This window comes from Poecilia formosa, unplaced genomic scaffold (assembly GCF_000485575.1).
Source record: "Poecilia formosa unplaced genomic scaffold, Poecilia_formosa-5.1.2 Scaffold268, whole genome shotgun sequence".
In the NCBI taxonomy this organism is placed as follows: domain Eukaryota; kingdom Metazoa; phylum Chordata; class Actinopteri; order Cyprinodontiformes; family Poeciliidae; genus Poecilia; species Poecilia formosa.
The window spans coordinates 419,631-441,553 of NW_006800207.1; the positions used below are offsets into that span (position 1 = coordinate 419,631).

General features: G+C 37.7%; 1 protein-coding gene across 2 annotated transcripts; it reads right to left on the reverse strand.

Annotated features, from left to right (window-relative positions):
- Positions 1 to 102: 102 nt before the first annotated feature.
- Positions 103 to 13,521, reverse strand: LOC103150971 (kelch-like protein 21). Of its 2 annotated transcripts, none has more exons than XM_007570761.2 (5): positions 13,368 to 13,521; positions 7,188 to 8,266; positions 4,047 to 4,452; positions 3,124 to 3,196; positions 103 to 2,861 (listed from the first exon to the last, which is right to left on the reverse strand). In XM_007570761.2, the coding sequence occupies exons 2-5, from the start codon at positions 8,212 to 8,214 to the stop codon at positions 2,532 to 2,534; spliced, it is 1,836 nt and encodes a 611-aa protein (XP_007570823.1). In that variant the 5' UTR covers positions 8,215 to 8,266; positions 13,368 to 13,521; the 3' UTR covers positions 103 to 2,531. The 2 variants fall into 2 exon arrangements, with proteins under 2 accessions (XP_007570823.1, XP_016536552.1); XM_016681066.1 differs by lacking the exon at positions 13,368 to 13,521 and adding an exon at positions 9,251 to 9,594.
- Positions 13,522 to 21,923: the final 8,402 nt, after the last annotated feature.

Sequence of the window (21,923 nt, forward strand, 5' to 3'; positions counted from 1 at the left end):
ATAAACCCAACTGGTCCGTTAAAACCCAAGAGGTTTTTACAGAACAGAACGCATATCTTAATGTAAATTAGAATTTTACAAGTAACACAGACACAATAAATATATATTTAAATATGCTGTATTTACAACACTGGTTCAACTTCACAAAACTGTATGAGAACTAAGAAACTGCTTTTACAACACTAAAACACTTCAAAAACTACATATTTTAAAGCAAAAACATTTTTTCAAGCTGAGATTCTTTTGCACTTCCAGTCAACGTTGCTGGAAACACATTACAAGCCAGCACAACACAGCTAGATGCATAAATAAGCACAGAAACCAGATAATTATAAATATATATATTTGGTTAAGGAAAGTTCTTCGTGCACAATTCAACTGGAGCATTGAAAGATTGATGTGCAACCAAGAAACTAGATTCAGACCAACTAAATAAAAAGTAAACACTGCAAGCTGGAGTCCTTCAGACCATAACTCAAATCTTCATTTCTCACACTAAACAGAAGAAATGCAAGTCTGTTGTGAAACTTAAGAGAAGTTAGGGAATGTAAACATTTAACAGCAAATTTCTGACCTAACTTTAACTTGCATGTAGAAATATACTGCTAATTTAGAACTGCATTTAAAACAAACTGAATCAGCAGCAATCCTTCTCAAAATCCTGCGTCAACCACAATAAACCCCCCCCCCACCCGCAAAGTCCCCAGATCTTTCTAACAACATGAGTTAAAGCTTTTGAACTGTAAATGGTAATGCATCTGAATGTAAAAGAAAAAACAAAGAATCCTAAAATACACATGGATGTTTTGGAGCATGAGATGACCAGGACAGGCTAGATTTGTACATCGTGATGCACAAGTCTTCCCAGTAAAATATTTTTACTGGGGGGAAAAAAATACATTTTTCTTATGCGTCAAAATTGAAAGCTCCAACTTCTTTCAGTACATTTGGATTTTAATAAAATCTGATTAATGCTTAGAGATGCATCAATGGAGAAATTCTTGCAAGTCCTTCATTTTCTGTTGAGGTAAAAACTACAATCAGACTTAACAGGAAACTTGCAAACCTTTTCCTCACTTCTATGTCTTGTTGCTATAATCTCATTTGCCCAAACTTCTGCTTCACACCGAAGACATCAGCATCAGTTAAAAAACCCCACTAAATATCACATAGGGCATTGCTTTCATGTGACTCTATGCAGCTGTGATCTTGAATGCTTGGCAACTGCAGAGAAAACGTACCTGCACGTCAAAGTAAAAAAATAAAAAAAATAAAAAAAAAATAAAAAGTCCAATCTGTGAATGTTTACTAGTGTTTCACCCTTTCATCAAGGCATACAAACAGCTATCTTGTTATCTAAAACTCAAAATTATCTATCAATATACAGAAAAGAGTAAAAAATATTAGATAGCACAAACTAATTCTGTCTGTAACCCCATGTAGTGACCAGGAAAGTCCACAAGAGGGCTGAAAATCTCCAGAAACCCCATATGCATAAACAGAAATGAAGTAGTTTTGAACAATACGTAAAACTAAATCTAGGTTGGATGTTGTCCAATCATTTCAAACCTTTTCTGTACATCAAATGACACTAAAGCTGTAAATCTCAATCTATTTCCCTAGCAGATGCACACTGTTATGACCATATGTAAATAAAAAAAAACCAAGAAAGGGAAATAATATGGATTATAATGTGTTTAAACTATATGCAGTCTTCTCTCATGCATTAGAGTCAACAACAAAGGAAAGAAAAATCCAGGTACCTCAGAGTGTGATGGTATACACACCATGGTCTAAATGACAGATTATTTCAGCACTTTCACAACAAAAATATTCAAAATTATTTGGAGCTTATTGTGAATATGATTGTTAAAAGTTAAAGTGCTTTTAACTGTTTTCACCGCCATCCTTCTGCTGTTGCAGTTCATATCCCTTCATTCTCTCAGAGCCAAGATGTAGCAGGGTTCAAAATCTACTTTAAAGCAAATAAATCTATAACCCATAACATAGATATTGAGCAGCAGCATATCATATCTCATCAACACCAAACAATTACATCATTCCCAATCGAGATTTCCCACCAATCCTTGCAGCAATGAGGTAAACAGAACACCGCAAAAGCAAAATCTTACGAAACATCTTTTTAGTTTCGTTTTCAGTGCAAATACCTTAGTATACTTAAAATTAGACTAAACTAACTTGGAAGTAACTTTTCAGCAAGATATAAAGAATTTTGAATTCATACGAGTTACAACATTTATTTCCCTTTGGGATTATTAAAGTATATTTTAATTTGAATAAGAGCCAAGTCAGCAATTCTTTAATATGGATGAAAACATACTAGTTCCACCAGCAGATTATTTCTCTCATCAATATTAAGAAATTATTAACTTAAAAGTCATATCTTGCTGAAAGATTACTTGTAAGTTAGTTTTGTTTTATTATATTTGCACTAGAAACTAAACTCAACATACTTGGTAAGATTTAGTATTTTTGCAAAGAGAGAACACGGCGAGCATGTATGACCCGCGTCAATGCGCTGGGTTTACATCCTGGTTCTGGTTCAGATTGTTGTTGAGGTTGTGGAGCGCTTGGTGGCGCTGGTGCCGGTGGAGGTGTATGGCGTTGGACTCGGGTGTGTCGGTGGGTTCAAACGAGCTGGCCACCAGCGGCATGAACTGGCGGAAGATGCTGACGCTGCCGTGCCAGAAGGTCCGCTGGGGGAGCCGTCCGGCCGCCGTCCAGGAGCGGTTCGTCGGGTCGTACGCCTCCACGACGTCCGACAGCTCGAACGTGTTGTCGTAACCGCCGGATACGAACAGCTTACCGCCCAGGACTGCCACGCTGCCTCCGACGTGGACCTGAAAAATTCAGGCATCTTTATTTTTGTGTACAGATGTGTTGGAAAGTTTCCTTTTCTTCAGTATTTCTACAACTTCTGCTGTGTTTGGACAATAAATCCATTGGAGACAAACTGCAGCACTGGGAGCATCAATTCCTGCTTGTTTTTATTGATCTTGTCCTGTTCTATGTGTCCAACCTGTTCACTGTACAACACTGGAGGTCACAGAAGACTATTATTAAAGCAGGGCAGCACACAAGCATCTGATGTGAAATACAAACCTGGTTCATGGGGCTAATTTTGTCCCACTCGTTCTTTTGTGGACTGTAAACATCAACCTCCGCCGAGTCATCCCTGCAAATAGACACAGGCTGTTACTGGCCAAATACCCGCTGCGTCATCTATATCAGAAGCTCTGATGACTATTAAATCCTTCTAGTTATTAATATTCAGCCATTCTGAACGAAAACACGTCACCACCCAAATTGCGTGGAAATATTAAGAGGGAATTTTGAGGTTTTTTTCTGTTAGAATGTCACATTCTTTAAACTTTGACAATAACTCAATCATTAGTATGGTCTAACTAACAAATTAGTACATTAAGGTAGTTTTCTTCATTTTTAAAACAATAAACATTCTGTTGCCTTAAAATGCACTAGCATACTGTGTTAACATCAATACAATGTAAGGATGATCTGTTGACAATTATGGAATTAAAAAAGCAAAAGGTTGAAGGATATTTTTTACAGAATTTGAAACAGGTGTTGCTAAAACTGCCACTTGTGAACAGATTTACAGGTAAAGTTTTTTTTTGTGTTTTAAATGCTAAAAACATTTGTTGTACAGTTTTGACTTAATTGCTCTGACTGCATTGTTCTTTCAGTAAATGACATGTTTTAGTCTAAATACTATGGTTAATGATTAATCGACGACTAAATTAGTTGACAATTACTTCAATAATCGATTCATCACGATTAACGATTTTATTCATACTAGTGATGAGATGTTCAAAAAGCAAATTAGTTAAAGTTACAGAAGAGCAAGTTGCCATTTTATAATAATCTTTAAAAATACATAGAGCTGTTTATTTACACTTTTAAAAAAAACAAAACAAAAGCCATTTGTGAGTAAAATAATTCAACTAAAGGCTAGCCTGTCTAAATTGTTACCATAGTAACAAAATATACAGTAAGAGATCCCTCACCTAACAAAGTAAATGAGGCCATTGAGGGTCACAGTTTTGGGAGTGAAGGACCAGGGAGGCAGCTGTCCACAGTTGACCATGGTCCAGCGGTTGGTTTCGGCGTCGTAGCTCTGGACGGCCATGGTGTCCTCGCCGGTCAGAGAGCCTATAGCGTACAGGCGGCCGTTGCACGCTGTCGTGGAGCAGTTGTCCATGGGGTGCAGCATGCCTGGCAAGGCCTCCCAGCAGTCCAGAGCCTGGTCGTAGCGCTCGGTGCTGTCCGACGCAACCACGTACAGCTGGCCTTTCAGCACGCACGAGCTGTGGTACTCGCGGGCCTTCAGCATGGGCGACACCTCCGTCCACTCGTTCACACTGGACTTGTAGCGCCACACGCCGTCGTACAGGCGGGAGCCGTCAGAACCTCCTGGAGAAACACGGAGAAGCAGCTTTCAGCTTCCATGCACCACAAATCTGGGACAAACTTCCAGAAAACTGCAAAAATGCTGAAACACCAACTTCCTTTAAATCAAGGCTAAAAAGCAACTTGTAAGTAAACGGAACATCGATCGACATATTTAACAGACCAAATATCCAAAGTAAAACACAATTACCAAAAACAATAAACCATAAATATAATGGATTATGATGTATCTGAATGAAAACAAAATTGCTCTTCAAATATATTAATCATCAGAATGGAAATTATTGACCTTATTTTAATTGATCATGCAACTAATTGCTTAATGCAGGCTTAGTGTAAATTACGTTTAAACTAAATTGTGCTATGCAAATAAACTCTACAAGAATATGAGCTTAATAATGATTTATTTAAATAAATAGTGCAATAAAAATTATATTAATAGTGTTGGGAACTCAGAGAATAAATAACATCCAGACATTAAGAACCTTCAGTTTGCAGACAACTGTCTACATGTATGTGGTCTTCAACAAGCGTAATACCATAAACTTAGAGACATTGCAAAGAACAAACTAAAACGAACCAAATGTAAATTCATAATCTCTCCATGAACAAATGAGACGGCAGACATCTGTTCAACATCCCACTCTCCCACATTTCACAAGTCTAAACATAGACTCCACTAACTTAATGCAGCAAAGCCACAATAGCCAGCTGCTACTAAAACTGTTCTACAGATGGACTTTATTGTGTTTCTCTACAAAGGCAATAAATTCTCCCAACTTTCTTTCAAAATGTGCTTTTAATTATAGATGGCCTAAGTGAAGACATAATAATATACAGATGCAGATTTTAAATTAGTTAGTTTGTAAATCACTTGTCTGGTCCGCCTCTGTACAGTTCAAATCATTTTTGCTACTAAAAGACTTTTTTTCACAGCGTCTTCTTTTCCGTTAGGATTTACTAAAATTATTCTTACCTCCTTAATGCCAGAATAATAAGGTGGATTTTCTTCACATTCAGAAGAAAATCCACCTTTCCTTAATATGCCACAGTAACTGCAGGTTGTGTACTATACATTAAGTCCTTCCATAGATGTATCTTTAATCTTTTTTCCATACTGTTCTCAACATTAAAAACATTTTCAACCAGTTCAGTAGCAGCTATTTATTATTGCCACCTTCAAAAATCTCAGTTTTATTCTGAAAAAGCCATTTTAACCAGTTCAGATGACAGAGGCGTTAGTTACATTTATGAGCTGTATTTAAGTGACTGATGTGGCGAGGTTGAATAGATTCAGTAAGTGTAAATCTGTGTCTATAAAACAGACAAAAAATGTGTTGGAAAAGTAGAATGTGACTGAAAATCAGTCAAATAATTTGGAAATGTAATGGCTTTAAATAGTAATATCAGTACTTGGTAATGGCAAATAACTGCAATCAGAATAATCATATTCAGTCAGCTAAATCTTATTATTTCTGGTTCCCTGCAGCAGATGGTAGGTGTATACCCAAGAAGATCTGAAACTGAATAAAAAGAGCCTGAAGAAAGTAAATTTTTATTTAAAAAATTGGTTTGCTTTTCACTCTGATTCTACAAAATCCACATTAAATTAAATCTGGGAAATAATTTGTAATTGTTTTAGCTCACAAAAACAGAAGAGTGTTAAATTTTGAGCACCACTGTACATCAATAAGAGAGAACCAAATGTAACACAACTGGGCATGTCAATGTTGTGCAATCATGTGTTGCTGTTATTTCTATAAATGGTGTCATTAGCTAATGCTGCTAAATCAGTGCACCATCATAAGTCCTCTTCAGGAGCCAGGAGATCAGAGTAGAATATCTGACACCACATCTCGAACATCCACAGTTAACTTCTCTGTCGTATCAGACATGAGACATAGAGAACACCATTCCAGTGCTAATAACAACGATGACAAGGATAGCACAACTGTCCTGGTAGCATCTGCATTGCCTCATTTGCCCTCCTCAGGCACAGAGAATATTAAAAGAGGATGTAGATTGTTTATATTCTTTCTCTAGAGGCCTTTTGAAAAAATGAAGGAGCAGAAATAGAAACCACCTGATAGTCTGGTTCAGTTGGGGACCAAAATTGCAATTTCAGTTGGAGCAGTTTGCTTTCACACAAAGAAGCAAAACTTTTGAAAAACTTGTTCCCCCTCTTCTCTTGTGGTGGCACTGCACCAGAAATCACTAAAAGAAAAGACACAAAAACCTCTAAGGAAGACAATGAACGCAACTTCCTTCTTCACCAAATATAAACAAAAATGGAGAGGAGTCAGATTTTAGTGGTTGTAGGATTCTCTTTTGTCTTTGGTAAAAGATCACGATCTATTTCTCCCATTAATGCTTTTGGTTGTTTTTGCCCAGAATGCCCTGCACTATTCCGCTTCCTGTTTTTGGAGCAGTCTCTGGTCCGCTCTGCATTTACATTTGTATTCCAACCACACTGAAGTTCATTCCAACCAAACTGAGACCTAGGTTTTAAGGCAAACCAGAATTTGTGTTTTTGCGTCAAACAATCTCTGGAAACAAACTTGAGTTTGACTGAAGCACAGTAACCATGGCTGGTGTGAATCCACACCAAAATACATGAATCTATCAAATATCAAATGTGGGATATTGGATTCAACTGAGAACTGAAATATCTGCTTAATTTACCCAAGGATTTAAAAAATTAGGCTTTAGCATAACACAACCAGAGCTAGGTTTCTTACCTGTGACATACATATCATTTCCAAGGGCTGCTATGCTGTAACCTCCTCCAAGGTGGTCGGGGAATTCGGCCAGGTAGCGCCACTGTCCGGTCTGAGGGTTGTAACAGTCCACAGTGACCAGTTCGTCGCAGTCCTGGTCGCAGCCTCCGACCACCACCAGGATTTCCGCCAATCCCGTAGAGGGCCGAGGCCGCATGCGGTGGCACGGCCTGTCGTGACGATCATATTCACAGGACTGGAAGCTGCGGGCTTCGTTCACCATGCGGAGGCAGGTGGGTGACAGGTAGACAAGCGGGTCACTCTCCACATGGGCCAGGAGGAAGAACCGCCTGACGAACGGGAGGCGGACCTGCTGGAGGAGTTCAGGCCAGTAGTGCAGCCGTCGCTGCAGATCAGCCTTTACCCACCGCACTGCGATTTGGTAGACCGTCTCCTCCTTATCCACGCAAAGCTCGTCGTCGGACACGAACTCTAGTAGGCGCTTCCATGGCAACCGCTCAAAGTCTGTCCCTTTCGCCAGCTCCATTATGTTTTTGAGGACGAAGCGGCGCGCACTAGTCGCCAACTCCCTGCAAGCGTAAGCCTCTGCAAAGTCTTGTATCTCTAAGCAGTTGGAGACATCCAGACGCTGCTCCAGAAACGCACAGCAGGCCTCTTTGACCGAGGGGAACTGGAACAAATCAGCCGTCTTCAGCAGGAGGTCCACGTTGTCCTGAGTGACCGTGACCCGACCCGTGTAGCAGAAGTCCACCAGTAAGCCTAGAAGCTCGGCTGACACCTCGTGTAGAACCACTCTGTCCATTACGCTCTCCCTCAACGTTCCGGTGAACATGGCACGGAAGTAGGTGCTGGCAGCAGCCAACACCGTGCGGTGGCAGTGGAACTCCCGCCCCTCGGCACATAAAGTCACGTCGAAAAACTTCCGCTCAGCTCGTAGCTCATGGATTCCTCTCAGGAGGTTGAAGGCGTGCGAAGAGTCAAAAAAAGGTAAGGTGGACGGCTGCGTCTGGAGAACTGGTTTCTCCATCTTTCCTCTCACTGTGTCTCACTGGTGGTCGAGTTCAGAATGAGGATTTCATCTGGAATAGACATCAAAAATATTTGTTAAGCATCAGCTGAGCTTATCAGTAATCCTGCTACAAATTCCTACCTCATTATTAGTGAAGTTCCAGAATGTTTCCTTATCTAACAATTAAACCATAAAAACAAGATTCCAAACAAAATTACAAGACCAAAAAGGATTTTAACAGTTGCTTTCAAATTACAACAAAAAGTTTTAAACTGCAGATCAAATCAAAGATGAGTGGTGGATGAAAGGCTTTTATTTTTACAGACTTGGTTTACATACACTTGTCACTAGTAAAAGTATTAAATGTGCTTTTAATGAAGCATTTTGCTTGATGTTTTATTTTTAGTGAGGAATGATTACAGGTCTAGAGGTCAGGAAAGCGGCAGCTAACATTTCTATAGGCCCCTCACATCCTAGACACAATTAACACCTTACCATCAGAGTACTCAGCTACTCTACTGTGAAACAGAATAAGTTTATTTGCACTTTCCAACCTGCATGTTTTTTTAAGCTACATTTTAAAATACAATCTTATCTTTCAAGGACAGATATTTAAATCCCAGTTAGTGCTTTAGCATTAGCAATAGCAATTTACTTTTGGTGTTTAGAGTTAGCAGAAGTAATGTTCATGATTAATATTTTAGGGTTAGCGAAACCTTGCCCACCACTGCACCCCTTCATTATTATAAAAGCCAAAAATTAAAAGTGATGAAAGTCACTTTTAACATTAACGGAAGGATCATTATTGCAGTCATTGTAGTATTTCTTCATAGATTGTGTCAAACATTTCTCATCAAATGATATTACATTTAAAATTATTCATTAAGAAATGTATGAATTTTTACAAAGAGAAAAAAAAAGATTTTTACAAAGAAAAAAATGACTTTGGAAAAGAATTTTAAATTGTCTTGATGTAATGGCAAAAAAAAGATAAAGTATGAAAGCCATAGAGGCAGTAGCAATAGTTAAAAGCTTTTTCAGTTTGTTCTCCTACCTGATAAGCCCCTCCAGGCTGATTACACAAGTGAAAAAGTAAAACAGTCAAGAGAACACAACAGTGAAGCTCAGTCCGACTCTGACGAATGCAACCAGCTCCTTCGACGTGTTTAAGAAAGAGCTCGCTTGTGGTCCGCAGCTATAAATACGCCCACAGTATCCATTTCCAGACGGGAGTGGGGGTTGGATTTTAGGGAGAACACCTAACAGGCAAGGGAACTGACGCTAACAGTCAGACACCCCCCACCACAACCTCCGGTATGTCTCTGTGGTCACTCAGAGTGAGTAAGGAGTCTTCATGGGAATTGCCAGCAGAGCCTTGGCCTCCTCACCACCTGTAGGGTTGCTTCCTGTTTGAATTTCCACCAATCTCTTGGCAAAACATACATCTGCTCTGAACTTACAAGTAAGGCAACACGATCACCTTCTTCGGTTTTATATGAAAACAAAACCTACAACCAGGTTCTTCTAGGAATAACAGTATCACTCCAGAATTCATTTGACAACCATGACATTCAATCTATCAGCCTTATGAGAAACACATTTTATTTTGACATTCACATTTCAAATCACTTAGACAACAAAACCACTGATGACAACCTTCTCTGAGAGTCATCTTAGGAGAAGATAACTTCTTAAAATACACAAGTGTCTGCTTACAGAGATTTGTATGAAGGTTGTTGTAAAGCCCACTGTCCTCTGGCTGAAAGACAGTACACATTCCACACCAGGGTTCAACAATGCACCAGTCCAAAGATCTGTGCAAGGGATCATTCTTCTCTCCTGAGGGCAAACAGAGCCCCATAACCCAGAGAAGAGGTCAAAATAAATGGAAAAACCCAAATATTAATATTCTTCAAAAGGATAAAAGGTAATATCTACTCAGAGGACAATGTTATGAAGGCTTCTACCAAAAACTAGGAAGATAAAGAACATCACCCCAGTTTCAAAGACCTTACACTGGCTCCCTGTAGCTCAGAGAATAGACTTTAAAACATTTATTCTAGTTTATAAATCACTGAATGGCTTAGCACCAAAATACATTAAAGATCTGCTGCTGTTGTATCAACCTTCCAGACCACTCAGGTTTTCTGGTTCTGGTCCATTTTGAATCCCCAGAACCAGAACCAAACATGTAAACATGTCAGTTTTTATGCTCCAGTGATCTGGAACAAACATCCAGAAAACTGCAAAACATCCAAAACACTGAATTCCTTTAAATCAAGGTTAACGGTTTATAAAGTTATCTTTGATTCATAATAACTGGAACATTGATCAATATATATTTGGTTGATGATCTAACAAAATGTAATTTTTTGCTGTTTCACAATTAGTTGGTAAATTATATTTTTATAATGTAAAGAACTTTGAATTGCCTTGTAGCTGACATGTGCCATACAAATAAACTTGACTGACAATTTCTCCAGGAACAACTTAAAAGCATCACCAATTACAATCTGAATGTGGTAAAATTACTATTTTACTTCTGTCAGGGTCTGATGTTGTACACCATTAAGTACAGAACACATCTAAATCAGCTCTGAAACTTGGACACAAAACAATCCCATCAATCCCTGCCACATCACCCTTTCTAGAAAATTTAAATAAGAAGCACAATGCTTCCTAGAACTTTGTGTCCTTCAGGAGTCTGATTCATCTGAGAGGTGGGAGGGTGTGTGGAGTGTTTAGATGGAAGCTGCTGTGTGGATGTGTACACAGTAAATCAAAAACAGACTCAGTGTATGTGAAGGTTTATGCACCATGTCTTCCCCCTGCTGGCATAACTTTGCAACCACAACCAAATATATTTTACCGTCTGGTCCAGAAATATTTGGAAGAGACAATTTTTTCCCCCAATGTAGGTAACTATTTTGTTAGTTTTGTTTTAATTATGTGAAATACTGACAAAGAAGTGATGTGACCATTCTTCTTTTATCCACAGTTTCCTCTTGAAGTGATGTACTTATTTTCTCCCTTCACTCCACAAAATTGTTATTTTATTTTTATTTATTTTTTAAGCAGTGAAGAGGCACAATAGCAAAACCTGAAACTATTGATGCACCTGTTACACAACAGGTTATTGTTAGGAAACCAAAGAGCAAGTGAGTTAGTAGATGCCACCCACATTGCTTAGCTGGCAATGTGGGTGGCATTGCCAGCTAAGCAATGCCACCCATTGCTTAGCTGGGTGGCATTTATACAGTTCAATATCACAACTGTATAAAATTACATGGATGCAATATTTGGCTGGATACATTTCTGCAAGCTAATTTAATTGCCCAGAAGGATGGACAAGCCGCTCACCATATGCCGATTTTTAGAGGCTGAGATGCTGAAGCTGACAGAAAATTGTGAAATTGCAACGAACCAATTGTAAAAAAAAAAAAGAAAAAAAAAAAAGAAGAAGAATCAGGACAATGTAGGATAATTGGTATAATCATCAGAATATTCATTAATGATGTCACTATAACATGTTTCCTATTCAGGTCCAGCCCTAATATTAACATGAAATTTTCATAACTACTATTTAGAACTCGAACTAAAAGAGTACATTGTTTTCACCAATTCTTTTATTTTGGACTTGGACACTCCTGACCTAAAAAGAAAATGGTGCAAACATCTTCCTTAGGAAGTGTTCAGATTCTACTTCAACTCTACCCCCAACCTCCCTCCTGTCTGGAAAAAAGGAGCTCCAAAGCAATCAACTCATTCTGCATCACTGCTTCTTGATTCAGGATTGTGAGAGTGAAGACAGCTGCTGAGCCCAACGTAACCATCCAAGTGGAGACACATGAACATACAGCCCTCCTCAGCTGAGCCTCTCCTGCCCTTAAAAAGGCAATCCAACACACTCAACTCATTCCCATCTCTCATCTGTGGAAGGCCAACACAAACCTAACAGATGTAACAGTAAGATAAGATGACAGCAGGCCAGATGTGTTCTTGATATTTTGTCGCAGTCATGATTACCCATCTAAATGGAGTGGTTTTATTTGAACCAATTTATGTTACGCAGTCATGTAATGGATCCCTTGATAATATGTTTTTTCTAGTTATTTAATTCTGGGACTTTTCAATTGCTTTGAAGAGTTTTATGGAATCTTCTTAATGGTTACAAAAAGACAAAAGCTACAAGGATGCATTAAAAGTATGCTACTTATAACCAGAAAAATCAACATTTCTATTGACATATCAAATCGTATTGCCCGATGCTTCATTATATAGCTGCAGAAACGCTACAAATCTTTCAGTGGGATCCACTTAAATAGAGTTGCACAATATATCAAGTCACAATAATAACCCGAATTAGGAGTGGCAAAAGCAAATGAGATGGATTAGCTGACGGTGTTATCTAAAACATGTTTCCGAGGAATATCATCTCCACTGCCCGGGTATTGAGCTGTTAGCATGATATGTCAGTCATGAAACTTTCATGGAGAAACAGTGTCTGTAGTCAGAGGCCTCTGCAGATTTGTTGCAAGACTGACTGCTACTGGAGATTCTTACTGCCCACAGAATCACCTTCCACAATAACTCTTACTTGGAAGATGTGAGTTGTGACAATGTTTGATTTCCGTTTGTGAATTTTTCGGTTAAGATTATTTTTACCAACCACCGGCACTGAAAGAATACTGAAAAATATCAGTTTGCACCAATAATAAGAGGAGGAATCAGAAGGAACCAAATAAGTCTAATATTCAGCATGCATTGGTGTGAGCAATGGACAGAGCAATAAGCCATGTGCAGTCTGGGACAATATTTAAATGTGATCTGATTAAACTGCACCGTGTACAGCTCCGAGTTAGGAACTCTCTGCAGATGTGTCAAGAAAAGCTAACAAACAAAATAAGTTACACGAAAGCTAAACGTGTGGCACTCTACTTTAATCTGTTGATTCTTATTTTATCAGAGTTGTGTTATTATTAATACGCATACATGTAAAGCTGTTTATCAACCAAGTAAAATCCCGCACTTCACCAGTTCAACACCAACAGGCAGCAGAAAAGTATTTTAGCTAAATTACGCGGACCTTTAGGTAAGACTCAACGTTCAAGCTAAAATCAGACAGTCCGCCGAATAACAAAACGGGGCAGTCATGTTGTTGGGTAACTCACCAAAGTGCGCACTCGTCGGGGAATGAAGATTTTAGAGAGCAAATATAAGAGCTGATATTCCAAATCGAGCCTAAATTAAAGTTTGACGCCGCAGAAGTGCTCGGCCTCGTCAGCGCCATGACAGCCGTGCTGGAGAAAGTGGTGCCTTCAGGTACGGTTGTAAATGTTAAGATTAAACTGAAGCAAAGCAGTATTATAACACTTTAGTCGTTAAAATCATATTATTTATGAACCAGAATTACCTACTTCATGCTAAAAATACCGGTTTGTAAATCTAATTGTATTTATTTATTTATTTTTTACATTTTCTGCTTCTGATATTTAGCGTAACTGAAAACCATACTTTATGGTTCGTCTTTACATTTAGATTTTACTTGATGTTTTTGGCTTCCCACCATGTAATAGAATTTAAGGCAGCTATTAAAATGAAAGTGCGTAAATAGAAACAAGGTTAGAGCATTTATTTATTTTTTGAAAAAATAAATCTAAACTTTCAGAATGAGTGCAAACGCATCTCAAACCTGGATCATTGCATAAAAAGGCCTGTCTGTATTACATGCACTGTGATGTTTTGTCTGCCCCTTTGCTCTTTCGATTTTGCAACTGCCATTTGCCTTTTGTTAGCACTCCCATCATGTAAAAGTCCCAGTTTGAATGATTTAATTGTAAGCACAGTCAGAAATATTTCCAGTCAAACCTTTTAACGATGTCGGTATGCAAAAAATGTTATTGGATGCTGTAAATAAAATATAGTTTCTAATTCTTCTGACTCTTTTCCTAAACAACTTCATCACTACACTAGAATTTTAGAACCTAATGCATATTAAGGTATTTTGGTGTTTGAACGTCTATATAGGCAGTTATAAGCATTTCTAGAACTGTGGGCAGTTGTGATCCCAAAACCCTGCAAATACCTGCAGTCCACTTCCTTATAGTAATAAAAGATAAAAACAAATAAACATATATTGTACAGCAACGGGTGATTCTGTATTTTTCAGAGTGATAAAAGCTATTATTCTTCTGAACTACAACACCTTTAGTCACTTCAAATGAGAATCTCATAATCTGAAGGACCTTGGCAAGGAGAGTTCATGATGTAGAGGAATACAGTCAAAAGTTGATGCACTAAGACATTCTGTCAGGGAGCTTAATGTACAATGTGATATGTGCACAGCAGAGACAATGAGGTGAGCAATGACAGTGACTGTAATAGTTGGAAACAGGACAAGTGAAGAGCTAGTGAATGGACTCCAGGGCGAAGTGAAACTGAGAACACAAGAGTTGTCAAAGAGGCAAAAAGTGCAAACCAGGTCTGAGGTCTCAATAAAACAGTTCACCCCTTCTCTTCTGCTGTATAACAGATTATCAGTGCCCTGGTGATTTGAAATAATGAGAATTCAAAGGAGTTCTAACATGCATTACTGATTTCTATTGACTGTGGACTTTTCATTACAGCTTTAGCCGACTTGTAGTCAAATACTCATAAATCTCTTTCCTATTGGATTCATTCTTCTAGGAATTTGGTGAAATTCAACTAAAAATGACATTGTGGTTTAATTAGTTTTGCTGTAAATTATATTTCGACTTTAAACCACCGTTTAAGCGGTCTTTGGAATAGCGCTGTGTTTCCAAATACACTCGCTGCATCCGTGAGACAAGCTCATATTTCAAACTGAGGGCTTGAAATGAGAAAAGTCCCACAAGTCTTCCATCATTCTACACAGAGTTGTAATTAAAACTATACACCTAAACCCAGGCATCATCAACGCTGCACTCCTCTCACCGCCTGTACACTTAAAAATTGTTTTTGTTCAAAATTGCATCATGGAAGAAACAATAAGCATTCTGTTTCAGTTCATGCCGTCTAAATGCATAATGGTCAGCCTAAGCAAACACGACTAAAAAGATTTGAAGTGATAAGCAACATAGTGTGATACCTTTGGAAATGTTTAAGTCTTCTTCATGATATCAGAAAGGTTATTTTAGGTTTTGCAGATCTGGTAATAATCAGGCGCGACATTAAACTCAGCTTTCAAAAACCTTATTGGTTTGCAGTACTTTTTTCACAAGGGTGGGGTGGGATATCTTCATTTTTCACTTAAAAAATGAAATATTTAGCAATTATATTTTCTCAAAATTATATTTTCTCATATTTACTTTTCATGATAATCTAAAATGTTTAGCAAAGAAAGAGACATCTGTAAATACTGTCTCACATTATTCTGTATGCCTGTTCCACCTAGATGGGGACAAAGAGTGAAACATCTTTTGCTGCGCAATTAGGAGGTGACCTGCCGTTGAACCGATCCTTGTCCTTACTGCTTCCCTCAGGTGGTGAAAGCGGGAGAACTGCCCAAGGAGCGACGGGGTGAGAGTTCTGCTAAATTAGGTGCTTAGAGAGTTTTCCAAGAAATCATTTTGGCATTTAACAGCACTTCACTCAGAGTCAGAGATTAAATTTGTCTGTGACATTTGGTTATTTTCCTCACAGGGAAAATAAATGTCTTCAAAGCTTACACAGCTAGGGTGTCTCACAATAGAGAATAAAACCCTACTTATTAACCTCTAAAGCTATGTGATCAACATGTTTTATTTGCAAATGTAGCTCAGTAAGGTATAGAGTAATGTTTCCTCTGGGAAATATCTCTGCATTCTGTGGAATATTTTACAGCGTGTAATTATGTGCAGATTGAGAGATGTAGCACAGAAAGGAGTTCAGTGATTTCTCTCTGGCGATAGATGCAGATTTCTACCACACTTTCCAGACACAAATAGTGGGAAATCTTTGAAAAACAGGTGACTGTCACCCTGAGATGTGACCATTCTTATGCATGACTTTTTACTGTTCGTGCATCCTAATGAGAGGTGAAAACGAGGCTTATTAAAAACGAGCAGAAAATGTTTTTAACGTGTCCGACCACTAGATGGAAACATTTTATAACTTGTCGTACATCTGCCGTCTTTTTCTTTTCTTGAAAAACAGCAAAGCACATGTTGCTTTATTTTAGCCCAGGTTTAAATGCAGCCGATAAACCTCGGCGGCACACTGGGATTTAAAATACAGTTTTTATGTGCTCTGGAAGTTGAGTAGAGCATATTTGTGTAGGAAATAGTCTGTTTTAAATGTATTTCATCTTGATGCAAAAAATGCCACTCAATCCTGTCAAACTCATGTTATGTGTTGATTTTCTATTTTACTAAAATACAGTTAACACCTTCAAATATATTTCTAGAAAAAAAAATACATTACTTCAAGTAATGCAGAATGCATTAAATAGCAATTGTAGTGCAGTTAGTTGATGGTAATTTAAAAATTCCAGTCCACATCAATGGCGCTCTACACTAGAAGAGTCTGATATACACATACAGTTAGTCTAAAATGGGTATAATCCCCATGTTAAAATGTCTGGATTTAAAAAAGGTAAAAAAGTAAACGATTAAATTTTTAAAATAAGTTTGTTGGGGTTGGAGATAAGATTGAGATGGAAATAATTCAACTTCTGTATTGCTGAAACAGCCTTTCTATTAATTATGTCCCCTACAAAAACTACATTTTCTCTCTAATTTTTAAAATCAAGATTTATCATAAAATTTTGCAAATTTTGTTTGTTTTTTTTCTTCTGTGGGATGAAAAATTATGTTGAATTAAAAGAAAATACATTGATTCCAACCTAATGACAAGAAAACCAGATGTAAAAGTATTGCTGGCACTTTTAGTATCATTCTTGGTATAAATTCAATGCAAATACTGCAGGAAAAAAGAAAATCTCTTAAAAATCTGCATTTGTATTTGTGCAAAATGTTGTTGACTGTGTGTCCTATGACTTTATGTTTTATTATGTAAAGCACTGTGAAATGCTTTGTTGCTGAAAGGTGCTAAACAAATAAAATTTGATCTGACTTGATATTTAAAACATTAGCTGGTTCTTTTGACTTTTTAGCAGAAGTTATGAAGATCCATTGTCAATGGTCCAAAGAGTCACTTGTGGCCCCAAAGCCACAGTTTGCAGACCAGTGGGCTAACGTCTCCTTCTTTGCTTAGTAGCATTTTGCCCCATGTCTGTACACAAGTGGATAATGAATCTTATCAGCTTTTGTAGAGGGGTTGATATGCACATTTCACATCAAAACATGTTTACCTCTTGGACACAGGACCCATCTTCTTCTTGAGCATTATGAAGGCTGGACATTCCTGAGTTGCTTATATTTGCTTATAATAGCTTGAACAGATGAATGTGGCATCTTCACGTATCTGGAAATAATATTTAACAATGAACCAGATTTGTGGAGGTTCACAGTTCACTTCCTGACATCTTCACTGATTCTTTATGATCTTTCCGAAGCAGGTATTTTAAAATATGTCCACAGATGCGCCTCTATTTATCTTAGGTCAACTCAAATGTTGTACACTAAGCCACAACAAACAAAGCTCTGACATCATCATCATCATCTGAGTTTTTCCAAATTGTGTTAAAGGCATAGTAGTATGTAAGCTTCTGTGTTTGAGGAATGCAATTTAAAATTCTTCCCCCAAAATCTTTGCTCTCATTATTCCAGCAATTAGCAAACTGAAATATTTTCTAATCCATAAAGCTAAACTTAAAAGGCAGTAAAAAACCCCGCAAAGGATATGTGTCTTTTTATGCAGTGTCTGTAAATATCTACTTTCAACTAAAACTTTGACTCATAAAGTGCTTCACAAAAACAGTCTGAAAATAAAACCATGAGTAAAAAAAAAAAACAACAAAAATTAAAACAGACACGATGTTCAAAAAGATCTGAATAAGAATGTGTACAGCTGCTGTTTAAAGGAGACAAGACTCTCAACACAATGTAAAAACAAAGAAGGCACTGTCCAGGTGAAACAGTCTAACGAAGGATTTAGTTTTATGTCTTCTTGGAATTGCTATTACTGTAGATTGTTTGAACTCTGGAAATTCTGAGCTGTCGTCAGACTTTTAAAAGTCTGAATTGTTTCCAGAATTGTAAACAAACAGCAGATTTTAAAAGTTACCCTGATAGACAGGAAATCAGCTACCACAGGACCAGGCAGATATAATCTACTTTTCTGTCTTTATGACTGTGTTTTGATTGATTTTTAGGCAGAGGATTAAATACACTATTGATTACAGTAATCAAGTCTACTGAAGATAAAACTATCGACCAGCTTTCCCTATTCTTTTTCTCAGACATTAGGCCTTTAATTCTTAAAATAATCTGAAAGTAAATTTCTTTTGACTTAATAATTTAAGTAATACCAGTATTGAAGTTTATTTCTACCGCAAAAGATATTTTTGTCCTGGTATACAGTTTTGTTTAAAGCCCTTTAAAATTTATTGCAAATGCATCAAGCTGAAACATTTATGCATTTGGTTTTTCTTGAGCATGTAACTTCTGGTTCTGGATTTTTTCCAAAATCATGCAGGTTGGGTCAACTGAAGACTGTAAATTGTCAGTATAGGAGTGATGATTTGCTCACATTTACCTGGCTCTTCTTTGATTCAATATGAGCCAGCAACTCTAAAAATGAAAAGAGGAAGATAATACAAATGAGAAATGGATGGATGCAAATGTTAATAAACTTAACTGCTAAATTGTTGGAAACCTGAAGTATCAGAAGAAAGAAATCTCACTTGCTTATGAGTTTGCGAATACTACATTTTTACTTTTAACCTTTGCACCAGCCCCTCAGGACTATAGTCTAGTACCAACAATAATCTATTCCGACCTAAAATGTCATGTTTTAGGAGAAAGTTAGAGTTGCAGGGCTTCATGGTAGAGCAATCACTAGCTCTGAAGCCCAATAAGTGCTGAGCCCGAATCCCAGATGGGGCCTTTCTGCATAGTATTTGCATGTTTCAATGCATGAGTGAGTACTCTCCAGGTATGCAAGCTCACTCCAGCATAACACAAGCCTGTTAGGCTTTTGGGGATTGTGTACCTCCGTGTTGATCTGTGATTGACTGGTGGATAGTTGAATATCCATTTCATAGAGACGTGTCTTTTCTGTAAAATGACAAACAGAACTCTGTTTTTAACATAGCATAATCCCTGGTCCTTTAACTTTACAATTTTATCTTCTGTTAAAGTAAAAAAAAAAAAAAAAAAACAGCGCAGAAAAATGGGAAGTGTTCTTGCAGACATGTCCTGGTGAAACAGAACATTGCATTCCTTCATTTTTCAAAAACCTTTGTGAATACGAAACTTTTTAATGTTTATTGGTTCTCTGCATATAGATTTAGGGCTGTATTTGGGCTTTAGAAAGCTCAGTCAATGTGAGTAGCTTTCCTGTGGGTGTGCTAATGTGTCCCAAATGATGCTAAAACATTCCGCCAGAATCCATTACAGAAGCACAGCATCCAAACAACATAAAAAAAAGCTTCAAACATATTTGCTCTGACGAAAAAAAAGCAACCTCTAAAACATACTTTTTCAATTATTGTCATAGAATATATTTTTAAAAAATTAATGAACTGTCAAATTCATCAAACTGCTTTGCTCCTCAAGCTAGCATGACAAGGAAGGAAAAGTTTCTGACAAGAAAAAGACTGCTCCAAAAAAAAAGGCATGCAAAGCCCTTGTTTATAATCACAGGCTCCGCCCACAAGAAAGCAAAACAAAAACAAAAATTGCTTCTAACTCAAGTAAACCCATAAAAAGTATGCAAGAAATAAACCTCAAACCAAAATTACAATATATTCAATTTACTAGAAAACACTCGATTAATACAACGTTCTGATGATGTCATTACGTCATCACGTGACTCCCGTTTGGCGCGCATTAATCCGGAAATAGCTTTGTTTGAATATCTGAACCGGGAAAATGTTTGAGACTGAAAATTACAAGGTAGGATGGACATGACAACTGAGGCAGGAACGCCGCGTGTATTTTCACGACGAACCGCGCCAATCTGTGCTGAAACCAAAGAGTAAGTTATGTCGGGTGTGCGTGTGGGTACGGATTTACTGTAGGACTCTGTCCCAGCTCGTGATTGCTTCTCCGTTACCTAGGGAATTACAAGAAACAAAATTTATTAAATTACGGGAAACAAGTGTGCACAAATTTTATGGAGTATCACATAAAATATTACAGTTTACCTAATATCATGCTTTCATAGTCATCAAAAGAACTGTGTTTAATCTGGAACCTAGCTTCTGAACCAGTCTCTTAACTGTGGTCCCCAGACCAGTGGTGGTCCGCGGGCGCCCCCTAGTGGCCGGCAAGGCACTGCATGTAGCTAACCTATCGTTTATTTGCCATGACCTGAATATCAAAGTCCCACGCTATTGTTAGCTTACCAAAGGATTGTGCTTAAAAATAATAATGGCTAAATGGATTAAGACTGTCACTGAAAAGAAAAACGGTGCAAAGTTTGTCAGTGAGTTGCATAACTTTTGTTTTTGAACACTATTACGATACAAAATATTTTTTGCCAAAGCAACTCAAGTCTATTCTTCCTTTAATATGCTTCTAAATTACAAACAGCCCTAAAACATTATTAGAGGATAACAGCAGTTGAAGTAAAGATTTTATTTTTATTTGATATTATTTATGTTAAGATATTGTGTTATTGTGGGGCAGTTTCAAATTAGGTGGTCAATGAGTGTTTGCTAAATTGGATAAGTGGTCCTCGGCCTGAAATGTTTTAGAAACATTTTTAGAGGTAGTTTTCTTTAGTAGATCATTAACTTTCGCCTGCATCAGATATGAGGCTGATGCCAGTCATTTATCATTCATCTGTCTGTAAATTAGCATTTTATATATTGCTTTGGTAGATGGCGTAAATACAGGCAGCCATTGGATTTGTACCACCTCTTTTAGCACAGCGATAAATCAAATGGACACAATAACATTGATGCTTTTTGCATATCCGTTGTCGTGATCTTCTGTTGCATGCTGATGGAACGGCACAATCACTGTGTAAATTATTGATACGACACACTGCCGCTTTGAATGTCAATACATCTCCCCGGAGACAGGAAGAGATACGGAATACTGATCAATAGAGACAGATGGGCGGATTCAAAGAAACTGAACGAAAAGAGGCACACAACTGACAAGGAGTTCAACGCAAAACTCTCAGCAACATGTTGTTTTTCCTTAATGTTAACTCACGATGATAACTACCCTCTTATGTTGTTTTACAATATCAAAGGTCAAGATGTGCTTGGGTTAATTGAATTCCAGATTTATTGCTGCACAGCGGTGCCTCTCCACGGGGTGACGGCTCTGAAGGGCTCGATAATAACACTCAGTGGGTTTGCTGAATCAGTGTGTGTATTATTAGTGGATCAGGGAGTCAGGGTAGGTGTGGGGGGAGAAAGCCAAACATTATGTAGCAGCATGAAATATTGAAGAAACTCGTCTTTATTGTTTTCCTTGGGAGGATGCAGTGAAAGGCTTACTCAGCAAACTCTTAAGGCTCAAATAAAAATCTGAAGCCATTTTACTGTACCTTCTTTTAAACGGTGTTTTAAGTTTTGCTAACAGTTGTCTGTTTAATTGCCTGCAGCGTGTCAAAAATAGAGGAAAGATTTGTTAGGGTTTAGGTAAAAG